The 26865-nt window shown below is 40.4% G+C and overlaps 1 protein-coding gene across 1 annotated transcript in view; it reads left to right on the top strand.

Moving 5' to 3' along the window:
• LOC144463593 (uncharacterized) overlaps positions 1 to 24827 on the top strand; it is a 37477-nt gene extending 12650 nt beyond the window's left edge. The window contains 13 exon segments of the mRNA XM_078168357.1: positions 12798 to 12853; positions 13026 to 13114; positions 13201 to 13328; positions 13424 to 13475; positions 13674 to 13771; positions 13896 to 14036; positions 14120 to 14181; positions 15461 to 15520; positions 15626 to 15761; positions 23926 to 24099; positions 24178 to 24257; positions 24343 to 24420; positions 24804 to 24827. Coding sequence (XP_078024483.1) covers positions 12798 to 12853; positions 13026 to 13114; positions 13201 to 13328; positions 13424 to 13475; positions 13674 to 13771; positions 13896 to 14036; positions 14120 to 14181; positions 15461 to 15520; positions 15626 to 15761; positions 23926 to 24099; positions 24178 to 24257; positions 24343 to 24420; positions 24804 to 24827 — 1178 coding nt within the window.
• Positions 24828 to 26865: the final 2038 nt, after the last annotated feature.

Here is a 26865-nt window from a genome sequence, read left to right as displayed (position 1 = left end):
GTGATCAAAGAACCGTTTGGCCTACAAAACAAAATGGCTGACAACAGGGAACTACAAGATAGCAGAATCAAAGCTGGCCTCAGATTGGGGGAGGTGTTTGTCTGACCATGTGGTCAGGACAAAGATGAAGGAAAAGAAGTAGGAACTTTGAGATGCCTGTTTGGGTGTAGGTCTGTTGAAAGCCTATTTGTCAACCCTATGGGCCCGAATGACCCATAGTACATCCAAATTCACACCTGTTCTTCTCTATTGATTTTCTCCGCGACTGTGCGTCATAGCGAGAAACCATGCATATCACGTGAAACAGCGGAATTGTAGCTTTCCGACAAGACCAAGCACTAGTCCAGTGTTTTCACAGCGAAAAAAAATGATAAAGTTACACTAAAATGATGTATAACAGAGCTTTCATACAGTTCTGCACACACATTACTCTTGGATGGATTACTCGCGAATGCAGGGTCGCACAGAAATGCCACGCATATCACATGAAAGCGCAGGAGCAGACCTTCCCAATGATACCACACACATTGTGCTGTCATCCCATCATGCTATATATCCAGATTAATTGTCTACAAAGTAAAAACCTGACGAATTTCTTTACAACCCATTATACAGATCTTATTATCAGTCACTTCATATAGTGAGGAATATCGTATCTTACCACGTGTTAGGCTTGCATGTGTTTCTCCCTGTCTATCCATATTTGTAGTCCAGCTTTCAAGATGCAAATATCTCCATATTGTCCAGTTGACACTCGTCAAACTTTGTATGACAAGACCAGCGTACTTCACCTTTGCGCACCCAGACAACTGAGGCCTAATTATGCATGCCTGACAGGGCCGTAGTCACCATATACATTGAGGGGGACATGCCCCCCCCAATGCTCAAAATGCCCCCCCAGTATATAACTGAAACTGAAAAACAACAACAAACTTTGTTTACTGCAAACAAAGTGGCAAATATTGGAGGGATGTCTTGGAGGACATCATTGCACTTGGTTGACTATTTTTCTGTTATCTTAGATGTAAATATTGCATCTTTCTTTCAGATAAAACACATTTTTGACTTGTGAATGAGTCAATGGAATTTCTTGCAATAATGAAAAAATACTGGTAATCATGTCCGCCTGGCACAAACCACATGTTTTGGACAGCTGTGAAGTGACAGAATGTCCCACCATCATGGTTCATATGAATATATGAATATATGAATATATAATTTTCCAACTTGTTGTGGTGAGATACATGTAAAAATGTAAAAATTTAGTCACACAGATTTGTTTTTTTCATTGATATAAAACTTAATATAAAATACAGGCACATAGAAGGACATGGGATGATGGCAAATCTGGTTAGCCCACATTGTCCTGAAAAAAAACAAGACATTGCATGTCGATGTAGCCTTTATAATGACTGTGATATGAGCTTAAAAGTAAAGGCAGTAAAAATACCCCAAAAACGCCTAAGGCCCATAGGGTTAATGAGTCTATGTCAATGTGATTTGTGTTGCAAATAGTCTGGATTAGTGCAGAGATTGTTTAGTTGTGTGCAAAAATCTGTTTGTGAACAGTATTAGCAAATTAAACACTTAGCTTTGGCGAAGCCAACCAATGACCTAACTGCAAACAATCACAGCACTAACTCAATGACAGCATTAAATCACATACAAGTTAAACAGTCTTGCTTAGCCTGTAAAGCTGTGATAAAGCTATGCCCAGTTGTTATGTTAGCGATCCTGGATGAAAGAAAGAGTCACTTGGTGGTGTGCTGCTTTGTTAGCCGGCAGAGGAAGGTCGAAAAGAGCTGTGGTTCCAGATGCAGTCTTTGTTGTGTCCTTGTTCCAAAGGTTCTGATCCGATAAAGACAGTCACTCGGGGTCCATGCAGAGTTAGACGCTGGGTGCTAACTTGTTGCTGGAAAACTAGCTGCAAACCTTGTGCTTGCACCTCTAACTTTCTGGTTCAGGTTAGAGAGTCTGTGATCAATTGCCCCACCTTTGATGGTTCAGGGCAAGGAGCAAAGGTCTGAGCATCTGGGCTGTTCCAGGCCCAGCAGGAAAGAGGTGTGGGCTGCTCTGCAGATCCTGAATAAGAGAGAGATTTGTCTGAAGGGAGCAGACCTTCTACCGATGCCTGTGACATCAGAGTCACATGTCACTGTAAAAGTCCTGTCCAATCAAGTTTTGAGACTTGAATCTCACTGAGGTGTGAGATGACCTCCTGTCAAGATGAGTGACAAATTGCTCTCTTTGTTCGTAGACAAAGAGCATGCAGAGAGGAAAAGACTGTCCAGTTTAGATTTTAACAAATGACAAATCATCTGTGGTCCTGTGAATCCCAACGACGTCATTATCATTTAATGCCACCCTGTGACATCAAAGGAAAACGCGTCAGGACAACAACTAAAGGAGGCGGAAGTCCAACTACAGTAGCTGTGAGGGGTGGTGCATGTGTCCAACCACTACTGACATTCACCGGTGTTCACCTCCCATAAGATTGTAAGGTCAAACCCTGTTTTTTTTCCTAAGCCCAACCACATGCATGTCTAGGCCAAATGTAACCACGCTCATTTGTTGTTGAAGGAAAAAAACAATCAATTTGCAGTATAACACAATTTACGTATAAACAGAGATGGGCAAAAATACATCAAAATGTATTTTGAAAATACCCCTCAAATAAATGTATCAAAATAAAATACAAAATACTGGTGCCAGAAAATGCATCAGAATAAAATACATGTATTTTGTATTTTCAAATCAAGAAAATTCTCTTTCTCTTTTTCTTTTTAGCAGCGACCCGCAGCTCTATTGGTCACTCTGTCAGTCGGTTGGTTGGTTGGTCGGTCGGTCAGTCCACAAAGCTTTTTGTGAATAACTCAAAAAGTCCTTCACCAAAAATGCTCAAAATTTACATACTGCAACTAGAGACCATGAGTAACTATACCAGAGAGAATGCCCATGATTTGTCTATAGGTGGTGTTATACTAACTGATTCAAATCTTTTTGTGAATAACTCAAAATGTCCTTCACCAAAAATGCTCAGAATTTACATGCTGCAATTAGAGATCACAAGTAACTATGCCAGAAAGAACAACCATGATTCATCCATTAATAGATATTAGCAAATTTGGTGGCAGCTATTGCAAATTTGTGCTTGTTTTCTCACAATGTAGTATGACAATCTCCATCCACGTGAGCAGCATACCTGGCAAGTCTAGTCTAGCTGTGCTGTGAACTGTCCACCAACGGTATAGCTAAACAGCAGCAAGATACTGTAGCTACTGTAGCTAGTTAACTTTTTTGCTGTCTAACTTTGAACCTCCTGCTGCTGCTGTTATCATTAGTCATACTTCTACTGTCATTATACACATATGATTATTGTCACATATGTATACTATCAGATATTAATATATACTTTCAACATATTGTACCACAGTAGCCAGAACTATAATTATAATATTATTACTTTCATTAATGTTGTTGTAAGCTACTGTCATTACCGTCGGTCCTGCATCTCTCTCTGTCTCTGTCTCTCTGTCTCTCTCTCTCTCCCACAGTAACAATATAACCCGGTCAGCCTACTTTTATCTCCGCAACATCAACCGCCGATGCCCCTCCCTCACACCTCACACCGCTGCCATACTGGTTCAGTCTTGTCACTTCCTGGCTTGACTACTGCAACTCCCTCCTGTTTGGTCTTGCCCAGAAAATCCTCCATAAACTGCAGATGGTTCAGAATTCCACCGCCTGTATCATCACTAGGACCCCATCCACCTGTCATATCACATCCATCTTACAGCAGCTCCATTGGCTCCCCATCACCTACTGCATCCACTATAAGATTATACTTCTGAGCTACAAGGCCATCCACAACCTTGTTGTAAACTACTGTCATTACCGTCTGTCCTGCATCTCTCTCTGTCTCTCTCTCTTTCTGTCTCATTGTGTCATACGGATTACTGTTAATTTATTATGTTGATCCGTTCTGTAGGACATCTATTGCACATCTGTCCGTCCTGGAAGAGGGATCCCTCCTCAGTTGCTCTTCCTGAGGTTTCTACCGTTTTTTTTCCCCCGTTAAAGGTTTTTTTTTTGGGGGGTGGGGGGGGGGGTTCCTTATCCACTGTGAGGGTCCTAAGAACAGAGGGATGTCATGCTGTAAAGCCCTGTGAGGCAAATTGTGATTTGTGATATTGGGCTTTATAAATAAAATTGATTGACAACCTCGCCCTTCTGTACCTCTCTGACCTTCTTCCCATCACCATACCTGCTCGCACCCTCAGATCCTCCTCTTCTACTTACCTCACTGTCCCCTCCGTTTGCCTCACTACCATGGGGGGTAGAGTATTCAGCCTCTCTGCTACCCAACTCTGGAATGCACTCCCCCCCCCGACCTTCGAAATATAGATTCACTACCACACTTTAAATCCAGCCTGAAAACTCACCTGTTCAGGCTCTCCTTCTCTCTTTGAGTGGGTAGAGGTTTTGTTTATGTTTGTTTTGTTTGCTTTTTAAACTGATGTTTGTTTGTTTGTTGTAAAATTTTTAATTATCTTGTACTTGGTATTTTATTGTATTTTACTTTGTATTTTACACTGTAAGGTGACCTTGAGTGTCATGAAAGGTGCCCAGAAATAAAATGTATTGTATTTATTATTATTATAAGAATGTGTAGCCTATTATTTTTGTTCTTTGACTCGTGGAGAAAGTACTTTAAGTATTTTAAATACAAAATTACTCCACTCAAAAGTATTTTGTTACAAATTACATTTGCTTTTCGGCCTCATCAAATACAAATTACAAAATACTCAAATGTATTTTATATACAAGTTATAGAAATACTGCCCATCCCTGCGTATAAACATAGTGCGCTTATTTTTAAAGAGACTGTATGCAAACGGTAGGGACCGAGCCAAAGGCGAGGACGCTATTGTTTTTGCTCCGTTTATTATTATTATTCTTTATTAGGGACCAAGGCTACAGGCAGAGGACTGCTCACAGAGCAGTCCTCGCCAAAGGCGAGGACCCTATTGTTTTTGGTGCGTTTATTATTAGGGACCGAGCCTAGAGGCAAAGGACTGCTCATACACCGCTTATCCAATCGGCTTCAAACTTGCACAGATGACAGATCAACTCGTTCTAATCAAAAGTTATTCGTAACTTTTTCATTACTCGCTTAGTTTGGATTTTATGGGCTCCATAAGGTGAGATGTCAGAAAAACGTCCTGGCGATCTTCGAAAGCTGTCCCATAGGAAATGAATGGCAGCAGGGGGGAGAAAGACACCAATCTTAGGGCTTTTTCTAGCATTTACAGCGTTTCCATACTTTGTGCTACAGATTCCATTCCAACTCTCAAATGTTGCCACAGGTCTCATCTATTCACTCATGTTTTCATCTTTTTCATATCTTTTACCGTTTTTCATCTGTGCCTCTCAAAGTACCATGAGCAAAAGTGGAGAAATTCTCAGTTTACAATGGGTGTGTATTGCACGGAATGCTGTGAGCTAGAGTGGAGAGGGCTCTAAAAATCGTCTAAAACTTTTGTCTTTAACTCGCTGCCATGGCCACAATTTTCACTGTACAGACACAATTTATACCACAAAACGTAGGAAAATTTGTCCTGCTCACAGATATGTTGACATGGAATCTCTCACACGTACACATTTTTGCTGAGTGGCTCCAAAGCGAAGGGAGCGCTGATTTTTTTCTCATTCACTCCCATGTAAACTCTGAGGAGAAATTTCTGGAAACAGCTGGGGTGCAACACATTTTAAACTCGCTCCCCTGACCACATTTTTGACTCGAGAAATATAAAACGCGACACGTGCGTTCACGAGACGTGGCTGTCTCTCAAAATCACTTTATTTTCTTGCTCGGACCAACGGTTTGGGTATGCGAAGCATTTGTTCGAGGAGTTGAATCCCTTTATAAACAACCTTTGGTGATCTGCTTTCCTGACGTGTCTGTGTCTGCCACAGGTGCGGGCAAGTCATTAATCGCCATGACAACGGCTGCACACACAGACACAGCCACAGGGTTCTCTGGTCTGTGTGTCTCACAATCTTTAAAGGACAGATTACAGCAGCAGAAACTTCATTTGAAACAGAACACACACATTATTAACTCCTACAGTGCCAAAATGGGCTCTCTAGCGCCACATAGGTGCACTAAACTGGCCACTGCAGCCCGTAGGAATGTCGTATCAAGATCAAACCAAAACTGGAGTGTTCGACCTACAAATAACACGCTAACACCCATGACCTAAATCCAACAGGAAGTGAGCTATTTGCCCTTTCAAAGTAAGATTTCCCCTAAAACGTGCTCTTAAAAAAAAACACATCTCCTCCTACACCGTTTATTGTGTCGGCTTTAAAGACGCACACATACCAGTTCAACTGCTGCTAAACAGATCTTCTGTATAACTTTATCTCTCTCATGATCACATTATTTTGATGATTGGACCAGCGGTTTGGGAATGGGAAGAACTTCTTCAAGGAGTTAAATCTCCACTAAAACAGGTCTCTCTGTGTTCTGTCACTCTCTCTCTCTGCTCTTCTGCCAGGTGCACTTACTTGATCACCATGGCAACCGCTGTCACACACAAACTCACAGAAACATGATGTGTGTGTGTGTCTAAATCTTACATGCAGACATGACATGGGCACAATCTCCATTTTAACCCTTTAGGTGCCAGACTTTATTGAGGAAAATATTCCATTTTCATTTCAACATTTCAAAAGGCTGTGGCTTGAAGGTGGTGAGAGATAAAGGCATACTGTAAATGAGAAAAATATTCATCATGACCCAAAGTTTGTCATGGGATTAAATTAACTCATCTAATTTGCATATTGTGACGTCACTAGACGGTGGCCATATTGGATTTCATACATCTCAGTAAAACAACATTTTGAACATCAAAATAAAGGACGAGGAATCTGATGGGAATAAATTCACTCATCTAATTTGCATATCATGACATCACTTATCCATACCTACAGCTACAGAAAGCATTCAAACATCAAAACGTTCAGCTCTGTAAGGATTTTCTGATGTTTGTGGCAACATGTTTGATATTTCTAAATAATTCACAGTGACGACATAAGCTGGGCGCCGAAACGGGCGCGAGTGCGAGGTCCCACCAAACGCTGCTTGCAGCTTTAATTTGCATTACTATTTGTTTTTTCTTCAGATAAATCTGATAATTGTTGCTTGGTCTATTTACTCATTTATTTAGTATAGTGTCCACACACCTTCTAATTATACATATACATAGAGGTATGCTGGTGGCTTTACAGCCTACATTTTATTTTATCTCTGACCCCCACAGTCAGTTTGGTCGTTGCGACAGTGCAAGCAACACCGCTGACGCTAGATGGCACCAAGCTAAAAAAAACAAACAAAAACGAATCCTATCTGTTGCCTCTTTAAATTAACATCTGCATTAAACAGTGTTAGTGGATTATCCCCCACTACATTAGTAGATTTATGGAATGCTAACATAAGATAACAGGATTGGGCTAGAACACTGCAGATACTGTACATACATACACATAATGTTAACCTTGAGCAGCCTGTTAGTTTTAAATTGTCTTCTCTAAAACCATTTTATATAGCCTTGGGAAATTAGAGGAAAAAGTGCTTCCAGTCCTGATTTTTTGCGAGCCAACGTTAAACATTAAATCAGTTAAATATAACATTGCTGCCTGATTGTTAAATGGAGATGGTGAAATGAAACAAAAACACAGTTTATGGGTGTGTGTTATTTAGGCTTTTTGATTTTGTTGACTATAACTGTCTATAATATGTTACAGCTCAGCTGTTTTTACATTGATAGCAAAGGGAGAGGGACGTTTTAGGACTTGAATGAGATTTAAAAAAAAAAAGTAATTTTGATAAAGAAAACTTACCAGGCTAAATGGGGAAATATTCTAAGTACCAAACACACTATATTACTGTATTATACAAGTAATCATGCTAAACATATATTCTTTTACAGTATTAGATATGTAATCTCGTATATTTGTAACCTACTAAAGGAGGACTGGGGGGTGGAAGAGCAGTGATACTGTTGGACGACTGTGTGATAGAGGACACTGTAGATCAGTACTTAGTGGACCTTGGTGAAACTGAAAACTTTACAAGGTATGTTTCAAATAGTTCCAGAGATATGGAATCCTATTTAATATATATTAAACTGCATTTACATTAATTATATAATTGATTATATTGAACATGTAATCTATAATATACAGTGTTTGGCAAGTTATTTTCAAAATGTAATACATTGCATATTACTAGTTACTGGCATTACATTACAATATCAATAGGCATTATATAATGGAAGAGGGTCATCTTGTTTCATAGCACCTAATCAAAGCACAGATAGCTCAAGTTTATTACAGTTCATTAACTTACAAATTTAATAGTTGGTGATATTGTACAGGCTCTCCTTCAGAGTGCAGATCTGGCCAATTCACGCATTCACAGACAGTGGTTACCACTGTATTAAAATCCTCATCTTATATTAATAGTAGAGTGATGATATAAAACAATTAAATAGCCTAGACCTTTTTGAATTATACAAGATAGGGATAGATATTTGAGGGCCTATCATATGAAACACAGTAGGCAAATGCTGAAGTTAGCATAACAAAAGTGTATTGGCATGCCAGTCAGTCACTATGATAAGCCCAAATTAATACACCAGAGCTGGGAGACCCATTTGCTGGTTCCCAGTGTGCTGATCAGTTACAACAGCACCCAACACTGAAATATAAGTAAACATTTTAAGGAATTATACTGCAGTGATGCTACATGCCTCATGTCAGGAGTGTTGCAGGATGAGGACCATTAATGTTACAGTTAAACAATGGCAATAACAATTATGCTACAGGTCCAGGGGTGCATTGTGGTGCAGGGGCACTCTTCTTTTTGACCACAGTGTGATGCACAAAGACGGTTGGAATTGCATTCACTCTGAGCCTAGTCTTGCTGTTTTGGTCTTGGCAAACTGATCTGCATCAAAATGTGCCTGCAGTGACTGAGTTTACTTCCCACACACAACAACTCACTTTTGTCTACCCACATATCCCATAGTGGCTGAATTCATACAGTATTAGGGAACACTTTATACTTGCTGGACATATACACTCATTACATATCAAGAAGGGTCCATGTCATTGGTCCGACAGCCCATTGGTCCGACATCCCATTAGTCCAATGTCCCGTTGTTCCGATAGGTGATTATACTAGGCTATACTGTATTTGTGTACTATTGAGGATCAGTAAACACAACAAAAGTAGGCTACTGGTCAAGATACAAGTGTCATAGAGAGAAGAGAATGAAACACCATAACCTCCTGTTAGTAACTCTGGGGTCAGGGTTGTGTGGGGAGCTCTCTGTGGTGCTGAACGGCTCCCGGCAGGCGTATTTCTGCCTTGATTGTGCGCGTGACTGGCTCTGGGTCAGCTGGGAAAGGCTTGAGGCGAAGCAGGCTCACGGCTTATGTGTTTGCCACTTTCTTTTTCATTTTAACCCACACCATGATCTTTTCCTGACCCTAACCAAGTGGTTTTTGTGCCTAAACCTAACCAGACTTTAACCACAGGGCATGATGATGATTTCGGAACAACAGGACTTCAGAACAATGGGTTTAATATGGAAGGAACAATGGGATGTCGGACCAATGGGCAGTTCCCATCAAGAAGACAACCAAATACATGAGACAATTTCAAACAAATTTGATTCAAACTGATGCCACTTGTCATACTTTGTTAAACATTCACAACTAATGAAGTTCCTTAAGTTGGGGAACAAAGATCACATCTTGTCTCCCAAGGCAATTTCAGACCGAGGCCTTTATAGGTGTGCTTAACCCTTTTTCCTCTGTCTTTTTTCCCTCTCTCTTTCAGCACAAGAATGACAATGGAACAATAGGGGATGCAATGGACTGTGAACTCTCCCCGCAGTGAGACAGCACCCACACCCTGAGGCTAAACTCTGTGGGTATTGCAAGCATCTCCCTGTTCCTTATTTTTAATAAACCAAACTCTGAGTTTCCCAATGGTGTGATTTTTGTTAGTGGAAAGATTTGGCAATTTTTTTCATGGGCGCAACCCACATACTCAGCTCTGCTGCTCATCCCACAAATGCATGTTCCTTACAAATGTGGCAAAAGTGGAAAAACAACACGCACATCTTACCCTGTATGAGGGTGGGTGCTAGACCAAAAAAGTTAACATGTAAAAAACAAGTAAAAAAGCTCCAATCAAGTATGATTTATTTAAAGCATGACGTTTTGAGCCATGTTGGTTCTTCCTCAGATGCTTACATGAATGAATGTGTAGAGAGACGCCATCTTTAAAGGTCCCAAACCCTGGTCATGTGACCTGGCACACCAGACGTGCATTATCACCAATAAAACATATCAAAAATAGTTATCAGCCATAATAGTTATCACAGAAAATACACATGTATACATGTATACATACATCTAAACACGATTTTTTATATTCCCCAGAAGGACTCAGGCTGTAAAGGCCGTCATGTTCCATAAAAAACTATTAGAGGTGCCTCTTTTTAGTACTAAATAACAGTTACAGAGACAGTAATACTTGTGGAGAATACTCAAAATTATCAAAAGACCTAGAGATAACCAGATCTCCAATACCACAACGGAGATATATAATATTGATATACATACCATGACAAGATACATTGAAAAAAAACACAATGATAAACAAGTCATGACATGTGTGGCACCATTTAAAAGGGACATAAACAGGCTTTCCAATGGTATAACATTTATTGCCAAGAAGCATTGTTACAACAAAGAAATAATCTACCAAACAAATTTCCTTACTTTTTGTGTTTAGTTTACATGAGAGATAAGTGAAAATCGAAAAGAAGAGAAGTTGTTTCTAAACTTTGTTGCTATTTGGAGACCTGAAGGTTTGTACCCAAAGGTCTGTCTTATGCAAATAGCTTTATATCTGAGTGCACACAATCATGTTCATCCCATATCTGAGATTGGACTGAGTCTTATCTTGTATATAGTTCCACAGGCTTCATAAGGATTTTCTGGAATAAAACAAACAAAGATTTGTTTGGCCACAGTTAATAGGAATTACTTGAATTTGATTTTTACATATTGCATTATGAATATGCAAAGTGACTGCCCACTACGACCTGAAACCTGGCTACAGCAACTGAATTTTGGTATTGGCTGATCTGGGGGGTATTCCATCAAGGTAGCTAAGAATATCCAAACTAAGGCGTAATCTTGAAGTTTTACTAAACGCCAACTCCCAATCTAGCACCAACCCGTTCCTACGGCATACATTTTAGGACATCAGCGTCAGACCTTAGATGAAAAGACATAAGGTCTCAGGAAAACCTCTGTCAGACGTCACACTAAACGGCCTCAGAAACAAAGACGTCAGACTAAACGGCCTCAGAAAAAAAAGTCATCGGAACAAAAGGCATCAGAAAAAAAGACATCAGACTAAATGGGATCAGAAAAAAAGTCGTCAGACTAAACGGCATCAGAAAAAAAGTCATCAGACTAAACGGCCTCAGAAAAATCAGTCTCATATAACAACGGACTATTTTTATGTCTGCACACTATGGGTGCAGACTAGTAATTTATTTATCTATCTATCGCGGTAATAAATGACGTCATCAAAACAAGACAGCAGTAACGACCGCAACAACCGCTCCAAACAGCTACAGGACATGAATGTAAGTTTTATTAATTCTTTTTCTTTCTCTCACGACTCAAAACTGTCTATGAACATTAGCTATTTGATGTGAACCAAAGGGGAACTATGCAAGTCCGGTCGCTTTTGGCCTCGTCCTGGCCATGTGCATTTGTTTACAACAAAGCCGGCGAGAAATCAATCAATAGAGCGGTAGATAATGTTATATGTTGTTTTATACGTGAGTTGTGGTATCTATGAGCTAACGTTACAACATGAGGTAGTAATACCTTGTATGAAAGTGCACCATTTTATCTGTGGGGAGTAATAAAGTCAATATGGTAGCTTTGGGGTAAGTTGAGCCACCTGCCCCATACACTTAATGAGTGTATTTTGTCTGTAACGTTATGTGTCCTAATTATTAAATTATGATTCTGTATGTTTATGATTACAATAAGTATGTTCCCGAAAACAGGCAATGCTGGTTATGGTCAGCCAAGCTTTACTTTCAAAGAGAAAGATGAGGGATTCCTCCGAAGATGCAATGTAATCAAAAAATGATATGTTAGTTAGCAACAAAACTATAATTTTCTTGATGTAGTGATCCTGAATATGAAAAGTGGCTCATCTTACCCAACTCTCCCCTAACTGGCATGCAGTCCGTTTTATTTCAAAATGTAGCACTGGTTGAGCAATAACATTTTGCTTATTGTACATCTTTTTCAGACATTGATTCAAGATGTCAGCGAAGAACAAGAGAGAAAGAAGTTATCCACAATAATTAATTTATTCCAACTATAGCTGTATGAAGCTATCAATTATGCAGCTTAATTCATGTTAACAGTGTTGGTAAGCATTGCATAAAATGAAATAGCCTAAAGAATAATGGCAAAGCTTACTAATTACTAATAATGGCAAACTTGTTAAGTTCACTGTGCATGAGTATATTTTAGTTTTAGCAGAATACAGCTATATCTTCTGTTTTAAACTTTTAACAAACAAAATGTCCATAACTTCCCTGGTAAGCTATTAAGGATCAGTACAAGAGGTAGATGATGAGTAAGCCTATGGTTGTCACACTTAACTGTTAACTGTCTCCTAGGGTTGAGGCGGAGAGCCTGCCAGCAACCTCTCACTGAAATCCACAGAGCTGTGGAGGTAAGATTTAAAACCGGTACTGACAATAAAATAAATCTATTATATATTTTAGGCAGCAACTGTAATGCGGGCTACTTGCTTAAATAATAACACTTGTTAGTTGTGTAGGCAATGTTTGCTCTTATGATAATTAAAAGTGTGAAATATGCCACATAATGTCTGTGATTTCCAGAGTGAGATGAGACTGTGGTCACCTGACCAAGGCATCAGAGCCATGCTAAAACGGGTTCGGGATGTCAGAGGAGTGCAGCCTTGCTACAGGTTGGTTTCTATACTATGCTGTTAATGTCACCAAGTACTGTCTCATTTTAGTTCAGAGTTTAATTCATAACCACTTGTTATTGTAGAGATGATGTTGCTAGAATAATGAGGGAGCTGGATGCAAGTGGTCTTCAGAGAAGATCTCCTGGCAAGAAAAAAATCGTCCGTAAGAAGTATATCAGCCGTGGCCCAAATGACACCTGGCACATTGATGGTACTAATTTCATCTTTTTAACTGAAGAGATTCCCCTCTGAGATGGTAACGCTAGTAATACTCATTGCAAACACATACTCATTTTCCCCATTTAGGTAATGACAAAATTAAGTTCTTCAGTATGTGGATACATTTGGGGATTGATGGGTATGTATGATGAAAAAGACTTTAAAAAGCTTTTACCATATCATGATGTTAAACTAATCAATAATTTAATGTTATATGAAGAACAGTGTTTTGATATAGACTCCCTGTTGAAGTAAGGATATAACTACATATGTGCAACCAGAATGATTCAGTCATATATTTGTGTGGACTGTGCACCTTCTCCTTCTGGTGATTCAGATTTTCAAGAAAGGTTGTTTGGCTGAAGGTGGGCACCTCAAACCGCAAGCAGAGAGTTGTGGCTAGATACTTCTATGATGCTGTTCAGGAACAGGGTGGTATGCACTGCATTATTTGTAATTGGTTGGAATTCCTATTAAATAGGGAGAAAAAGGTTACATTTTGATAACAGATGTTTTTTGATGTAGTCACATACAAAAGATTTTCAATTTATTTTCTTAGGCTGTCCTTTGTTGATTCGAAGTGACAAAGGAAAGGAGAACCTTGTTGTTGGTCAAATGCAGATTGCATTTCACATGCGAGAGCTGGGAAACCAGGCACGGCAGTGCTTCAGAATGGGGACATCTGTCCACAACCAGGCAAGTTTTTAAACAAATATTTCTAGACCAGCACTGATGACATTCAAAAAAGTTATGCCTTTTTTTGGGTGTGTGTGGTTTAGACAGCTGAAAGCTTCAACAGCATTTTAAAGCGGACATGGATCAAGAAGTGGCTGACAACATTTGAGGTATCAAAGCTAATTAATTTGCAATTGAACATAAATAATACCCTTCAAAATTTTACAAAGTTCCTCAAAAAATTGTGCTTATGCTTTGTAAAGTGTAAATACCAAAATCCAATGCTTCTTATGTCCTTTCATGACCTTCATATTCACTTTAAAACGATACAAAAACAAGACATTTTATGTTCAAAGTAATGAACTCATCCAATCTGAATTTGATGACTGGAGCACATTTCAGAACAGTTGGGAAAGGGGCTAACCCTTGTTTAAGTAGTCGTGTACAGAGTCGTTCTGTGAGGAGTATTTTGTTAAACAGTAGTGAGTATTAGGAGTAAGTATCCCTCTTTTCTTTGAAACCCTGCTTTTTCTCTTGTTTCTAAGTCTGAATCTAGGTAAGCCGTCTGTCTTTTGTTTGCTTTGCTTTTCTGCGAAAATTTTTTGTTTGTTAGTTATGCAAGGGTAATTCTCTGTACTTCAGTTTTAAGTTGCTAATTCTCTGAAGAATTACAGACTATGTGATGAATCCGATCTCTTGAATTCATGCAGCATGGAGGGAAGACTCAGGCAGTGTTCTCTAAAGACTGTTAGAATGCCTTGACTTTTATACTCTTATACTCACATCTGGTGTTTTGCATCCAACAGTAATGATTATTTAAGATATTTACAATGACTTGTAAGATTCTACCCACTGCTATAAATCCTTTCTAGGCACAACCCTGATTCACCCTGTATCACCTCTTTATCTCATCGGATGTCCTCCTTTCCCTCTTGACCTCAGGGAACGGGCCACAGACACTTAGGCCAGTCAAAGATGTAGAAAAACTAAATAAGATATAATATAATAATCTAATTCCCACAGTTATTTTGGGACTTACTCTGAAGATTAATAAAAACTGTTTAACTGTTGTTTTCTGAAATTTGTGGTGCTGATATTGTCTGTGAGAACGATGAAGAGCTCATTTTATGTTGAATCTAAGTTTTGCCCTAGACCCTGGGTGTAGGAGACCTGGTGCTCCAATTGCTACTTGATTTGCAGGAATCCCCACCTGTTGCTTTTAGGAACATCCATGAATCACAGAGGAAGACCAGTTGTGGGACTTAACCTCTATGAAATATGACCTGCTTTGTATCCATGCTATGTATGAACTTGCACCGTTACGTTTCTCAAAGCAGTTGGTTACATTGTAATGCTTTAAATTAAAGTTCAATGATCATTTAGAATTAACATCTTACTGTTTTTATGCCATTACAAACAATTTGTCTTTTTCCAAAATCACATGTTTAGGCCATGATGGAGTCTGGCATCCTAGAACTGGACAACCCTATACACATCTAAGTTCTTTGAGTAATAGTTTAGGTAGCAGCATCAAAATAATGCTCAGATTGATTACATGCCACTAATATATTTAAATATAACATTAATTTATTTGTGTATAGAAACTGCTTGCAGTACACACACCTTCCACTGCTTCAGGAAGACCTGAAAACCGAGCAAACTCTCTGGAATACACACGACATCTGCAAGCAGCGCCATGCTCCAGGTCCTTTTGGGAAACCTGACATTCTCTACACCTCGCCACCTCGTGGTATGTCATTTGCAGTGCAGGTTAATTACATACATTTCCCTTAGCTTGAGAAAATGAAGAAGAGAAAATGTCATTTGGTAATGTCAAGAGAACACCATTGCTTCAAATTGGCATCTTAAGAAAAAAAGCGAATTATTCAATTGTTTGTTTGTTAGATGTTTTAGGTTCATGTTACTACATCCGTATACCACTTTAAAATATAAAACTACAATTAGATCTGCAGGCAGAAAAGACCTTATATCTTCACTTAAAGCATTGTAGGTCATAGAAGAGCTGCTTTATATGCACACTTGGGGAAAAAGCTTTGCAATTACTGGATTCCTTTTATCATTCTGAGGGAAAATGTTACAACTTTTTCTCCCACAATTCCAGGCTATGCTGACATGCTGTGCCCAGTTGATGCAGACCTCTTGGACCATGCAAAAAAACTCATCAGTGACAGAGAGGAAGCATTACAAGTGGCAAACCAGGAGTTTAGAGACATATGCCACACCATTTTGCTAAAAAGTTGCTTTCCAGGCACAGCAGATGGTTGTCTTGCTGCTTACCTCATGCTGGTCCGGGAATTCACCGCTGCCATGAACAGCAATGAAACTCCAACACCCCCAACATTTGAGGAAGCAAATGAAATATACAAAATATTACACAGAGAAGGGATGGAGGGGAATCAGTACGGTGTCTGACAAAGCCGCCATTTCAAAACGCGAAGGAGCCACAGAAGCTGCTGGAAATTTTGTACATTTTTTTTTTTTTATTTTTCTAAGCAAATTGGGAAATTACATTAGTTTTTGAATCTACCTCCCCTGCATCACCAACAGAAATGGACACAGAAGAAAAGATGACAGAAACTTTGAAAACTTCCATGTTCATGCTGCCCCCTGAAACTCCACACCACTTCCACCCCTGCGGCCCGAGAGGCTACCACAATGGACTTCTTTTAACAATGTAAAGGCATCCTTGCATTCTGTTAACTATGTTAAAGTTACTGTTGGTACTATAGGAGCCATTTTGAGACATTGTTGAGAAAAAATGCCGCTGTTCCCAAAAGGGGGAGCGGGAGTCTTTTCATTAAATGTCCTGTGGTTCTTGTTACAGTCACCCTGTGAGCCTTAACAAATGTTCCTGATTTTTAAGAATGAATTAAAAAAAAATGAGTTAAGAACTACAAATACATTTTAACATTGAACAATGTAACCTAAATGCACATACGACAACAACTTTCCAACCAACAATTTCATACTGTTTTTTTGCTTACACTGTAAATGTTTGAAACAAACACACAACGAAATCCTAAAAAACAACAAGGTAATGCACTTTTATGAGGGCAAGACAAGACAACATTGTAGGCCAACTACCACTTGTAGCCATATCGGCTTGCAAGATCAAAGATGGATTTCAGGATAGTTACCACCTCAGATGCGGTAGCCCTTGAGGAGGCATCATAACTTAAAAGGCCACCAAGAAAAGCAAACTTCGGCTCGAGCTGAGCAAGGGCATGTGGTGGGGTTTGGGCAGTCAGCAGCATTGCCAGCTCCCGCTGCTTACTGACTGACCATGGAGCAGACCCTATCAACACCTCCAGATATGTGGCTCCCAGGGACCACATGTCTGTCTGTCCAGAGGCTTCCATAAAGTGCAGAATGCATTCAGAGGCCATGTAAAGAGCAGTGCCACTAGCTGGCCCTACTGCTTGCGTTGATAGACGACTGCCTTGGCGGATACTGACAGTGTCCCTTATGTTAGCCATGCCCCAGTCTGTCAAGACTGCCCTCTTGGACAGCTGGTGAACCTGTAAGACAAAGTTCCCATGTTCAGGTTATCCAAAATATCATTAGATTTTATACAGTAAATTGTTAAAACCATGTGGCTGCACAGGATGATTCGTATTACTTTCATGATAATTAGAGCCCTCTATCATCCACAGTGCCCACTGATTAGACAAATTCCTCCAGAAAGATATCCCCCAGCCATGATTGCCAACTAAACAGCAAACTTAAATATATGGGCAACTTATTGTTGTTGTCTGTAGTCTTTTGACCCAGTTAATCTACTCTGGACACAACAGGCAAGCTAATGGAAATTTATAGAAAGTATGCTTGACAGATTGTATGATGACATGTTCATCTCTTGCATGTTATGATTTATACAAGAAAATAACATGTTTTGGGTGAGACTTTAACAGAGCCAATGTAAGACATTTGATCAACATGATAAAGCAATTCATATTTTAGGAGTAGCAAACAGTTGTACATAATCCCTTGCATGAATAAGTGAAAGCATTTTGAACTTGACAATTGGTTTATGATGTGGACAAATGACTTGATGAGGTTGAACTAAAACTAAAGAATTTAAAAACCATTCTGAGAAAATTACCAAAGAGAATGACAAAAAGTAAAAGACATGACAAATATGTTACCATGACATTTGCTGGCTTTATATCTTGGTGAATGATCCTTTGTGCATGGATGTACTCGACAGCCATTGCCAAGTCCAGAGATATGAAAGTAATTTTCCACGCTCCAACTTTTGCCTGCAGAGTGGAAATTGCTTCTTTTTCACATGAGCCCCTATGGCCTTTTTGGCTTGGCTGAAAGCCTCTGCAGCACCTGTAATATAGATGTACCTTTCAGCTGACCATCGCGCAAAGTGGTCCTGGGGACCCACTGCCCTGCATGTTTGAGATGTTTCCCTCTTCCAGCACATCTGATTCAAATTTAGTGGAGATCAGACTCAGCTGATCATTTGAATCAGGTGTGCTGGAAGAGGGAAACATCTAAAAAAATGCAGGGCCGTGGGTCCCCATGATCAGGATTGAGAAACACAGATCCAAACTTTCACAATCACATTGTTATCTTAAACATGATATAATTTTGGTGTTCCTTACTTAAAAATGCATTTGGTCTCCCAGAGTCATCTGCAACATAAACAGGGTAGAAATGTGATGGTAGATGGTAGAATTCCAATACTACCACAGACTGCTGTAAAATAAATCTGTCATGTCAAATGTCAAAATGTGTTTTCCCAGAATGGTAACCAGATCATTATATCAGAAGTGACAGTGTCGTACTTGTTTTGCAAAACTTTTAATAGTCAAGCCTACCTTGTTTGTCTGCAGCTAGGAGACTTTTTATACTAGCGTCGAAGCCTTTCTGAGTTATCAACCCTTGAAATGAAATCACAAGAGGTAGAGAATTCCATAAATCAAATCAAATTTTATTTATATAGCCTAAAATTACAAACTACATTTGTGTCAGGGGGCTTTACAATCTGTACATCACTCTCGCCAGGAGGACAGACATGACTTGTGGGATGCACCGAGAGCGGGCGGGATTTAAGCAATATTACCCGAGAGGGTGTGCTTGAACGTCATTTGAGCACGACAGTGACAGTGCTTGCGGACAGAAAGGATTTTCTAGTCCCAGATGAGTGAACTCTGAGCTGACGTTAATGTTTTATCGAGGTCTGCATAAGTTTTAAGTTAAAGTGCCGTGTCACCGACAGAGCTGATGTAGAAAGCCAAACATTTCAGTTACTCCAGAATATTTAAAGCCCAAACGTTGCAAAAAAGTCTCACCAACTTTGTACACACATATATACTAAAAAAAATGTTGATTTAATTGTTCTATAAATGTGACTTGGGCAGCTGACAGGAACACCCTACAGGAGGTCAATGTGGTTTGTGATTTATTTTCATGAGTAATAAATAACTTTTCTAAAAAAAAAAAAAATGTTGTGTACAATGGTTGCCATGGAGATGGATACAATGTTGCTTGGCGGAGTAATATTTTTAGTGATGAGTAAGCCCTGTTGTCATGCTCAACAATCCAGCAGGAGCGGGAAATCAAACACTGCCAAACAGGGCTCCAATGACATGCAATTTGACAATATCCCCGGTAAGTGGCTTTACAGCTCTGTAACAGCACGGTTTTGCTCTCGCTCAAATTCTCACGCTACAGCAAAAATGCACAAGTTAAATATTACAAATATCAGCATAAGCGACCTTAGCATGATAAAACAGTCCTTACCATTTTCAAGATCTTTTTTTAGCTTGTCGTACTCCTTGACTTTGTCCATTTCCTGAAATAATTTATGTTAAGAATCGATTATATGATTAACACATTTATATATATATATAAAAAACTCATTACTACAATTGAATTCTATGTATTGACTTAGCATTACGTTAAGCTAAGTTAACGTTACATCAACCTGAAGCTAACGTTACCATTTCAAAAATACACAATACAGCTAGCTCTCTTCCTACAGTTTAACATTATGTGCTTACAAATTCAACATGAAAGAATACATCCTGAAAGACGCAGAAGTAAGAGAAAAGAAAAAGAATGAATAAAACTTACGTTTGTGTCTTCTGCTTGTTGTGACGCGTCTTCTAGCTCGTTCATGACTCAGCCATAGACATATATACATAGATGCCGCATTGACTGCCACTGCATATTGGAGCCAACATCCTAGCCGGCCGCCATCTTGGATGGGTCTCGCTTTACCTCCACAGTGCATTCACTTCCATTGAGGAAGGAGCTGTAAATGCACAAGTAAAATAGAATAACTCACTGAATTTTCAACTGATTTTCACGCGGTTTGGTTTGTTACAAACGGCACACATGTAGTTATGATACAGGATGCTTTCGTACATTAAAAATGCGGGATTTCATGCTTTAATACTTTCTGCAGATAGCAAGAGCATGTTATTTAGGTCACAACACAGTTCTTTTATTCACCTCAACCCCAGTGGGATATACAGTACAGGCCAAAAGTTTGGACACACCTTCTCATTCAATGCGTTTTCTTTATTTTCATGACTATTTACATTGTAGATTCTCACTGAAGGCATCAAAACTATGAATGAACACATGTGGAGTTATGTACTTAACAAAAAAAGGTGAAATAACTGAAAACATGTTTTATATTCTAGTTTCTTCAAAATAGCCACCCTTTGCTCTGATTACTGCTTTGCACACTCTTGGCATTCTTTCGATGAGCTTCAAGAGGTAGTCACCTGAAATGGTTTTCCAACAGTCTTGAAGGAGTTCCCAGAGGTGTTTAGCACTTGTTGGCCCCTGCTCACCCCAAACCATCTCGACTGGGTTCAGGTCCGGTGACTGTGGAGGCCAGGTCATCTGCCGCAGCACTCTATCACTCTCCTTCTTGGTCAAATAGCCCTTACACAGCCTGGAGGTGTGTTTGGAGTCATTGTCCTGTTGAAAAATAAACGATCGTCCAACTAAACGCAAACCGGATGGGATGGCATGTCGCTGCAGGATGCTGTGGTACCCATGCTGGTTCAGTGTGCCTTCAATTTTGAATAAATCCCCAACAGTGTCACCAGCAAAACACCCCCACACCATCACACCTCCTCCTCCATGCTTCACAGTGGGAACCAGGCATGTGGAATCCATCCGTTCACCCTTTTCTGCGTCTCACAAAGACACGGCGGTTGGAACCAAAGATCTCAAATTTGGACTCATCAGACCAAAGCACAGATTTCCACTGGTCTTATGTCCATTCCTTGTGTTTCTTGGCCCAAACAAATCTCTTCTGCTTGTTGCCTCTCCTTAGCAGTGGTTTCCTAGCAGCTATTTGACCATGAAGGCCTGATTCGCGCAGTCTCCTCTTAACAGTTGTTCTAGAGATGGGTCTGCTGCTAGAACTCTGTGTGGCATTCATCTGGTCTCTGATCTGAGCTGCTGTTAACTTGTGATTTCTGAGGCTGGTGACTCGGATGAACTTAACCTCAGAAGCAGAGGTAACTCTTGGTCTTCCTTTCCTGGGTCGGTCCTCATGTGTGCCAGTTTCGTTGTAGCGCTTGATGGTTTTTGCGACTCCACTTGGGGACACATTTAAAGTTTTTGCAATTTTCCGGACTGACTGACCTTCATTTCTTAAAGTAATGATGGCCACTCGTTTTTCTTTAGTTAGCTGATTGGTTCTTGCCATAATATGAATTTTAACAGTTGTCCAATAGGGCTGTCGGCTGTGTATTAACCTGACTTCTGCACAACACAACTGATGGTCCCAACCCCATTGATAAAGCAAGAAATTCCACTAATTAACCCTGATAAGGCACACCTGTGAAGTGGAAACCATTTCAGGTGACTACCTCTTGAAGCTCATGGAGAGAATGCCAAGAGTGTGCAAAGCAGTAATCAGAGCAAGGGGTGGCTATTTTGAAGAAACTAGAATATAAAACATGTTTTCAGTTATTTCACCTTTTTTTTGTTAAGTACATAACTCCACATGTGTTCATTCATAGTTTTGATGCCTTCAGTGAGAATCTACAATGTAAATAGTCATGAAAATAAAGAAAACGCATTGAATGAGAAGGTGTGTCCAAACTTTTGGCCTGTACTGTATATATATATATATATATATATATATATATATATATATATATATATATATATACACACACACAGTATATATATACTGTATATACTGTATAAACATACTGTATAAACACAATATACACAAAACTCAGACACTGTTAGAAATGTAGCCTAGTATTTAGCCTAATAACATCATGCTACAGCAGTAATAACATCGGCTTTAGTCCAATGGCTCTAGCTCTCCTGGTAAATGTCATAAACTCTGGACACATTTTCCCTGTATGTTGACATGATAATGGTCGCGTTTCCCAGATCGCTCTTAGCTTAAGAAGATCTTTCACTAAGAAGGAGTTGTAAGATCGAGCTGACCCACTTTTAACACTCTTCTTAGCGCTCAAACGCTTACAGATCCAGCTGGGCTGGCACATTAATATTACACTAAGCAAGGAGATGTTACAACAGTGCGCACTGTATATGGAAGAAAAATGATAATAAGTATGTGCGTGACTTATGCGCTGAGGAAGCCTGAGGTCCGACCCGGCCCGAGTCATTTGCATATTTTTTCGGTCTGAACCGGGTTTGTTGGGCCGGCCCGACCCGTCTTGGATGATAGGACCATGTAGGCAGTGCTTGCTAACCGCTCGTATCCCCCCTTAATATGCAAAATATTAGACTGACCCAGTCTGATGTTCCACTCTGTGCCACTGCCACCTGCGGCTGTGAGGGCAGGCTGCTGCGGTCAACCGCGGCTGCGTTTTATGGGGTAAAAAACGTTCCAACCACCGGCCGGTTCGGCCTGGAACAGACCGGCCGGAATACTCCCGAACCTCCCTATGGCCAGCCCGCCCCTGACACCACCTGAGTGGCAGCTGGTTACAGTAGTTCCGACCCCCCTTCGTGGATGTGCAGTATGTGGTTCTGTGTGAAGCAGTGGCTAATGTGGCAACTTTCCTGATCTCATAATTACGAGGCATTTTCAGCAGCGGAGCAAACACTCCTTATGGAACTGTATGACAATTACAAAGATATAATTACAAAAAAAGGCAGTATGGCAACGACCAATAAAGCAAGGGAGGTGGCGTGGCAGAATATTGCCGGCAGACTAAATGCGTAAGTGACAAAGAAAATTCAGCATTTCAGCATAATATCATGTTATATAAATCCCGCATCAAAGGGACAAAATATATGTAGGTAAGAACACCAATTAAATATAACAATTTAAGTGTGCCTAATGAAATTCACTAAATGAGTAAATTAATTTTAGTGATAGACTATTTATCACATTTATCTACTGATTGCTATGTAAATTTCAGATGCTGCATTTAATCAAACTATTTTATGTGAATCATCGCATTTATCACATAATTGAGTGTAGATTATGACATTTCCGAAATGATCAGTTTATAGGAAATAATCACATGACATTTATCTATTGATTGTAGAAAATGACATTTAGCAAATCCATCAATTCAGTGGAGATGAGGAAATCTGTTAAGTGAATGCAAGTAATAGTGAATCAATTATCTATTTCTCATCGTCAGGTGTAAGTTCTATCCCTTATTATATCAAAATAAGGAAAACCCCCTTAAATGTATGGAATGTGCTATAGGATGAGGAACAGACAGACCACAATGGTGTGTGTCCCATCTTCATCCCTCACTGTTATGTCTCAACAGAAGCAATCTCAGTAGCCAGAGGAGGACTTGGCAGCAGGTGAAGATCAAATATAAGAATATCCTGTTGAATGGTAAGTGCTCCAAAATGAAATGTGAAATGTATCAGTCAATATAGGTGTAAAGCTGTGACTCTGTACCTTGCAGCTACCAGGAAAAAAACTGCTATGATGGCTACTGGTGGGGGACCCCCACCTGAGGAGTTTACTTCAGCAGAGACCCTGGCCCTCAGTCTCAATAAGGGGCCCAAGATCGATGGGATCCAGGGGCGGAGCTCCTCCAACCCTGTGGCCCCAGAGATCCGGGTCCCATATGTTGAAGGTATTGTCCATCAATGCCCCTCGGCTGGTGACAGCCCCTCAGTTGTTATAACTAACTCTACAGCTGTCTTTCTGTCAGTGGTAGGGGATCAAAGAAATCTTCTGGATCCTCCAGTCCTACCTGGGCCTGAGGAGGCAGTCGGGCCGGAAGACGATTCAGTAGGTCCCAACCTGTTGAAACACTGCACTACATGCAGTCAAACCCCTACCTCTGCTCCGATAACTGCTGTTCCTCTATTTGCAGGGAGAAGGCCCCAGCCATTCAAATGATGATGATGATGATGAGGAGACTGTTTCTGCCAGAGACAGCGAACTCCAAGATGTAAGCCTGATTATTAAATGTACATGTACTAGTTGTGTTTGCAATGACAAAATCACCTTAATAAGGAACCACACACCCTGCTGCAGGAGACTACCCCAGCTGGAAGGACTGCTACCACATCTGGCAGGAGTGAAGTGAGTAGCCGTTCCCTTTTACCCACCTTAACAACTGCATATTTGGCTGCACTGACACATTTCCTCATCATAGGACATCCGCACCATTTATAAGCAGTACTTAAGTTATGCCACAGAATACAAGACATTTAAAATAAAGAAGATTAAACTTGAAATCAAGAAGATGGAAAAAGATGTAAGTGTGAATTCAAATGCACAGTAAAAGGTAATTGTCTTTACTATATGTAATTGTCCATTCTGTCTCCACAGGCTGACCAGCGTGACCCATCATAAATTAAATGTTTTTTTCAGTCAACTTAGTCTACTGTGTCCTGTCTCTACAGTGTGAAAAAAAGATTAATTAGTTTAGAAACATAATTGCATGGCTCTATATAGAACCCAAAGCCCCTCAGTTCATGCCTAAAATTAATGGAAATTGGCACCCGCCACCAGCCAAATGCTGGTGGAAAATGGAAGAGACCGGTTGCTTTCAGACACAAACTATCAAACATTTACTATTGTTGAAGGTGAAACATTTATCTGTCAGTGACTTGTGATATATCCATTTTTTTTAACAATATCTACCCTAAAATTCTCTACATTCATAGGTTTCAGGTGTCATTCAAACAACCTAGGCACACATGTTCTAAATGGCACATTTATTTTTTCACAATTTAGAAATACATAAAATTATATTTGAACAGAAAGTAATTGGGGATTAGTTGAAATGTGTGTCCCTATACAGGTCCCTCACGATCCTCCCGTCTAGGGGTCCTGGGACCGGGTCGGGGTCCTCCCATCTCTCCTCTGGGACAACCTCAGGTGGCCTCTCCTTCCGGATTGTGGCAATATTGTGGAGGATGGCACAGGCAACTGTAATATCGCACGCCTGGTCAGGAGCAACCCTGAGGTATTTCAGGCACTGGAACCTGCAGGGATTGAAGTAAGAAGACATGCAAAACTGTAGGGCTGTCTGGGCAGTATTGTCTTGAAGGCTATAATATTGAATTTGAGGCTGCGCAATGTGGCCTGAGAACTGTTGAGTTCTGAACCTGTATTTTAGCTGGCCAAAAACCATTTCAATCCGTGCCCTGGTGGTGTTGAGGGTACGGTTGAAGGCCTCCTCTGGATCAGTCCCTGGCTCAGTGTAGGGGGTCAGCAGGTATGGGAGACATGGGTAGCTTCTGTTCCCAAGTAGGACTCCCTCAAATTCCCCTGCAGGGTGCAAAAGGAGTGAATGTGATGTACGTGACATTCTTTTGAGTTAGGTAAATCACAGACCCTCTCCACATTAGTGTTGAGACATAATGAAGGCTGATTTCTTAACATTCTCTTACTTTGTGCAAGCCTCTGTGCCAAAGGGGATGCCCTGAAGATTCTGGCATCATGGGCACCTCCAGGGCATTTTGCCTCAGTGCTGGTGATGAGGTAGTTTGCATCACAGGTCATCTGTCAGCATGTGGGGTGACAATCAATGACACTTGACACTACCAGTGTTGGGACATCTGGCTCCACTAGTAGGCTACATACCTGCACATTCAGGCTGTGGAGATTCCTCCGGTCCACATAGTCCCTCTCCACAGGTCTGGGTGGGGCCTGGATGCGGACATGGGTGCAATCAGTGCACCCAAGGACACTGGGGAAGCCTATGTGAGAGGATGAAAGTGTGACATACTGTATCAACCTGTCGGCCACTTTCTATTTTCCATCACATGCAATTGAATGTCACATACCTGCAATTGCATAGAATGCCTCCTTGATCCTCTGGGTATCATGATGTCCAGGGAAGTTGATAAAGATGTTAAGAAACTGTTTCAAGGCGAGGTAGACTGCTCTTACCTGTAATGTGTTTGCTTTGTGTCATGGTTAATTCATAAATATAAAAGATAACCATATGTTAATGTCATCATCTCAAAATCAAATCAAATCAAATCAAACTTTATTTGTATAGCACTTTTCATACATTAAAAATGCAGCACAAAGTGCTTCACAGAATAAAAACAAACAAAAATAATACATACATACATATTGAAAACCCGCCCCTCCCACCCCCACATATAAACATACACACACACACACAGTCAATATAGTCAATAATATGGCTGGGCACTGAGGAACCAGGTGAGGAAAGAACCACCTATGGGGAGCCATCCACACTGAGAGGCGCCAGAGCCGACAGCCACAGGGAACGCCGCTATAGAGACCACCCCGACCCAGACAGACTGGGGTGGACTCCACACATGGTGCAGAGCCCCCCAGTCCTCTGGGCCTGAGGGATCTCCAGGGCGACGTCCCCGCGGGCAGACCAGACACACCTCTCAGTGACTGTGTT

Source organism: Epinephelus lanceolatus, chromosome 5 (assembly GCF_041903045.1).
Source record: "Epinephelus lanceolatus isolate andai-2023 chromosome 5, ASM4190304v1, whole genome shotgun sequence".
In the NCBI taxonomy this organism is placed as follows: domain Eukaryota; kingdom Metazoa; phylum Chordata; class Actinopteri; order Perciformes; family Serranidae; genus Epinephelus; species Epinephelus lanceolatus.
The sequence above is the reverse complement of the archived record's forward strand: the minus strand, read 5'-3'. Positions and strand labels throughout refer to the sequence as shown.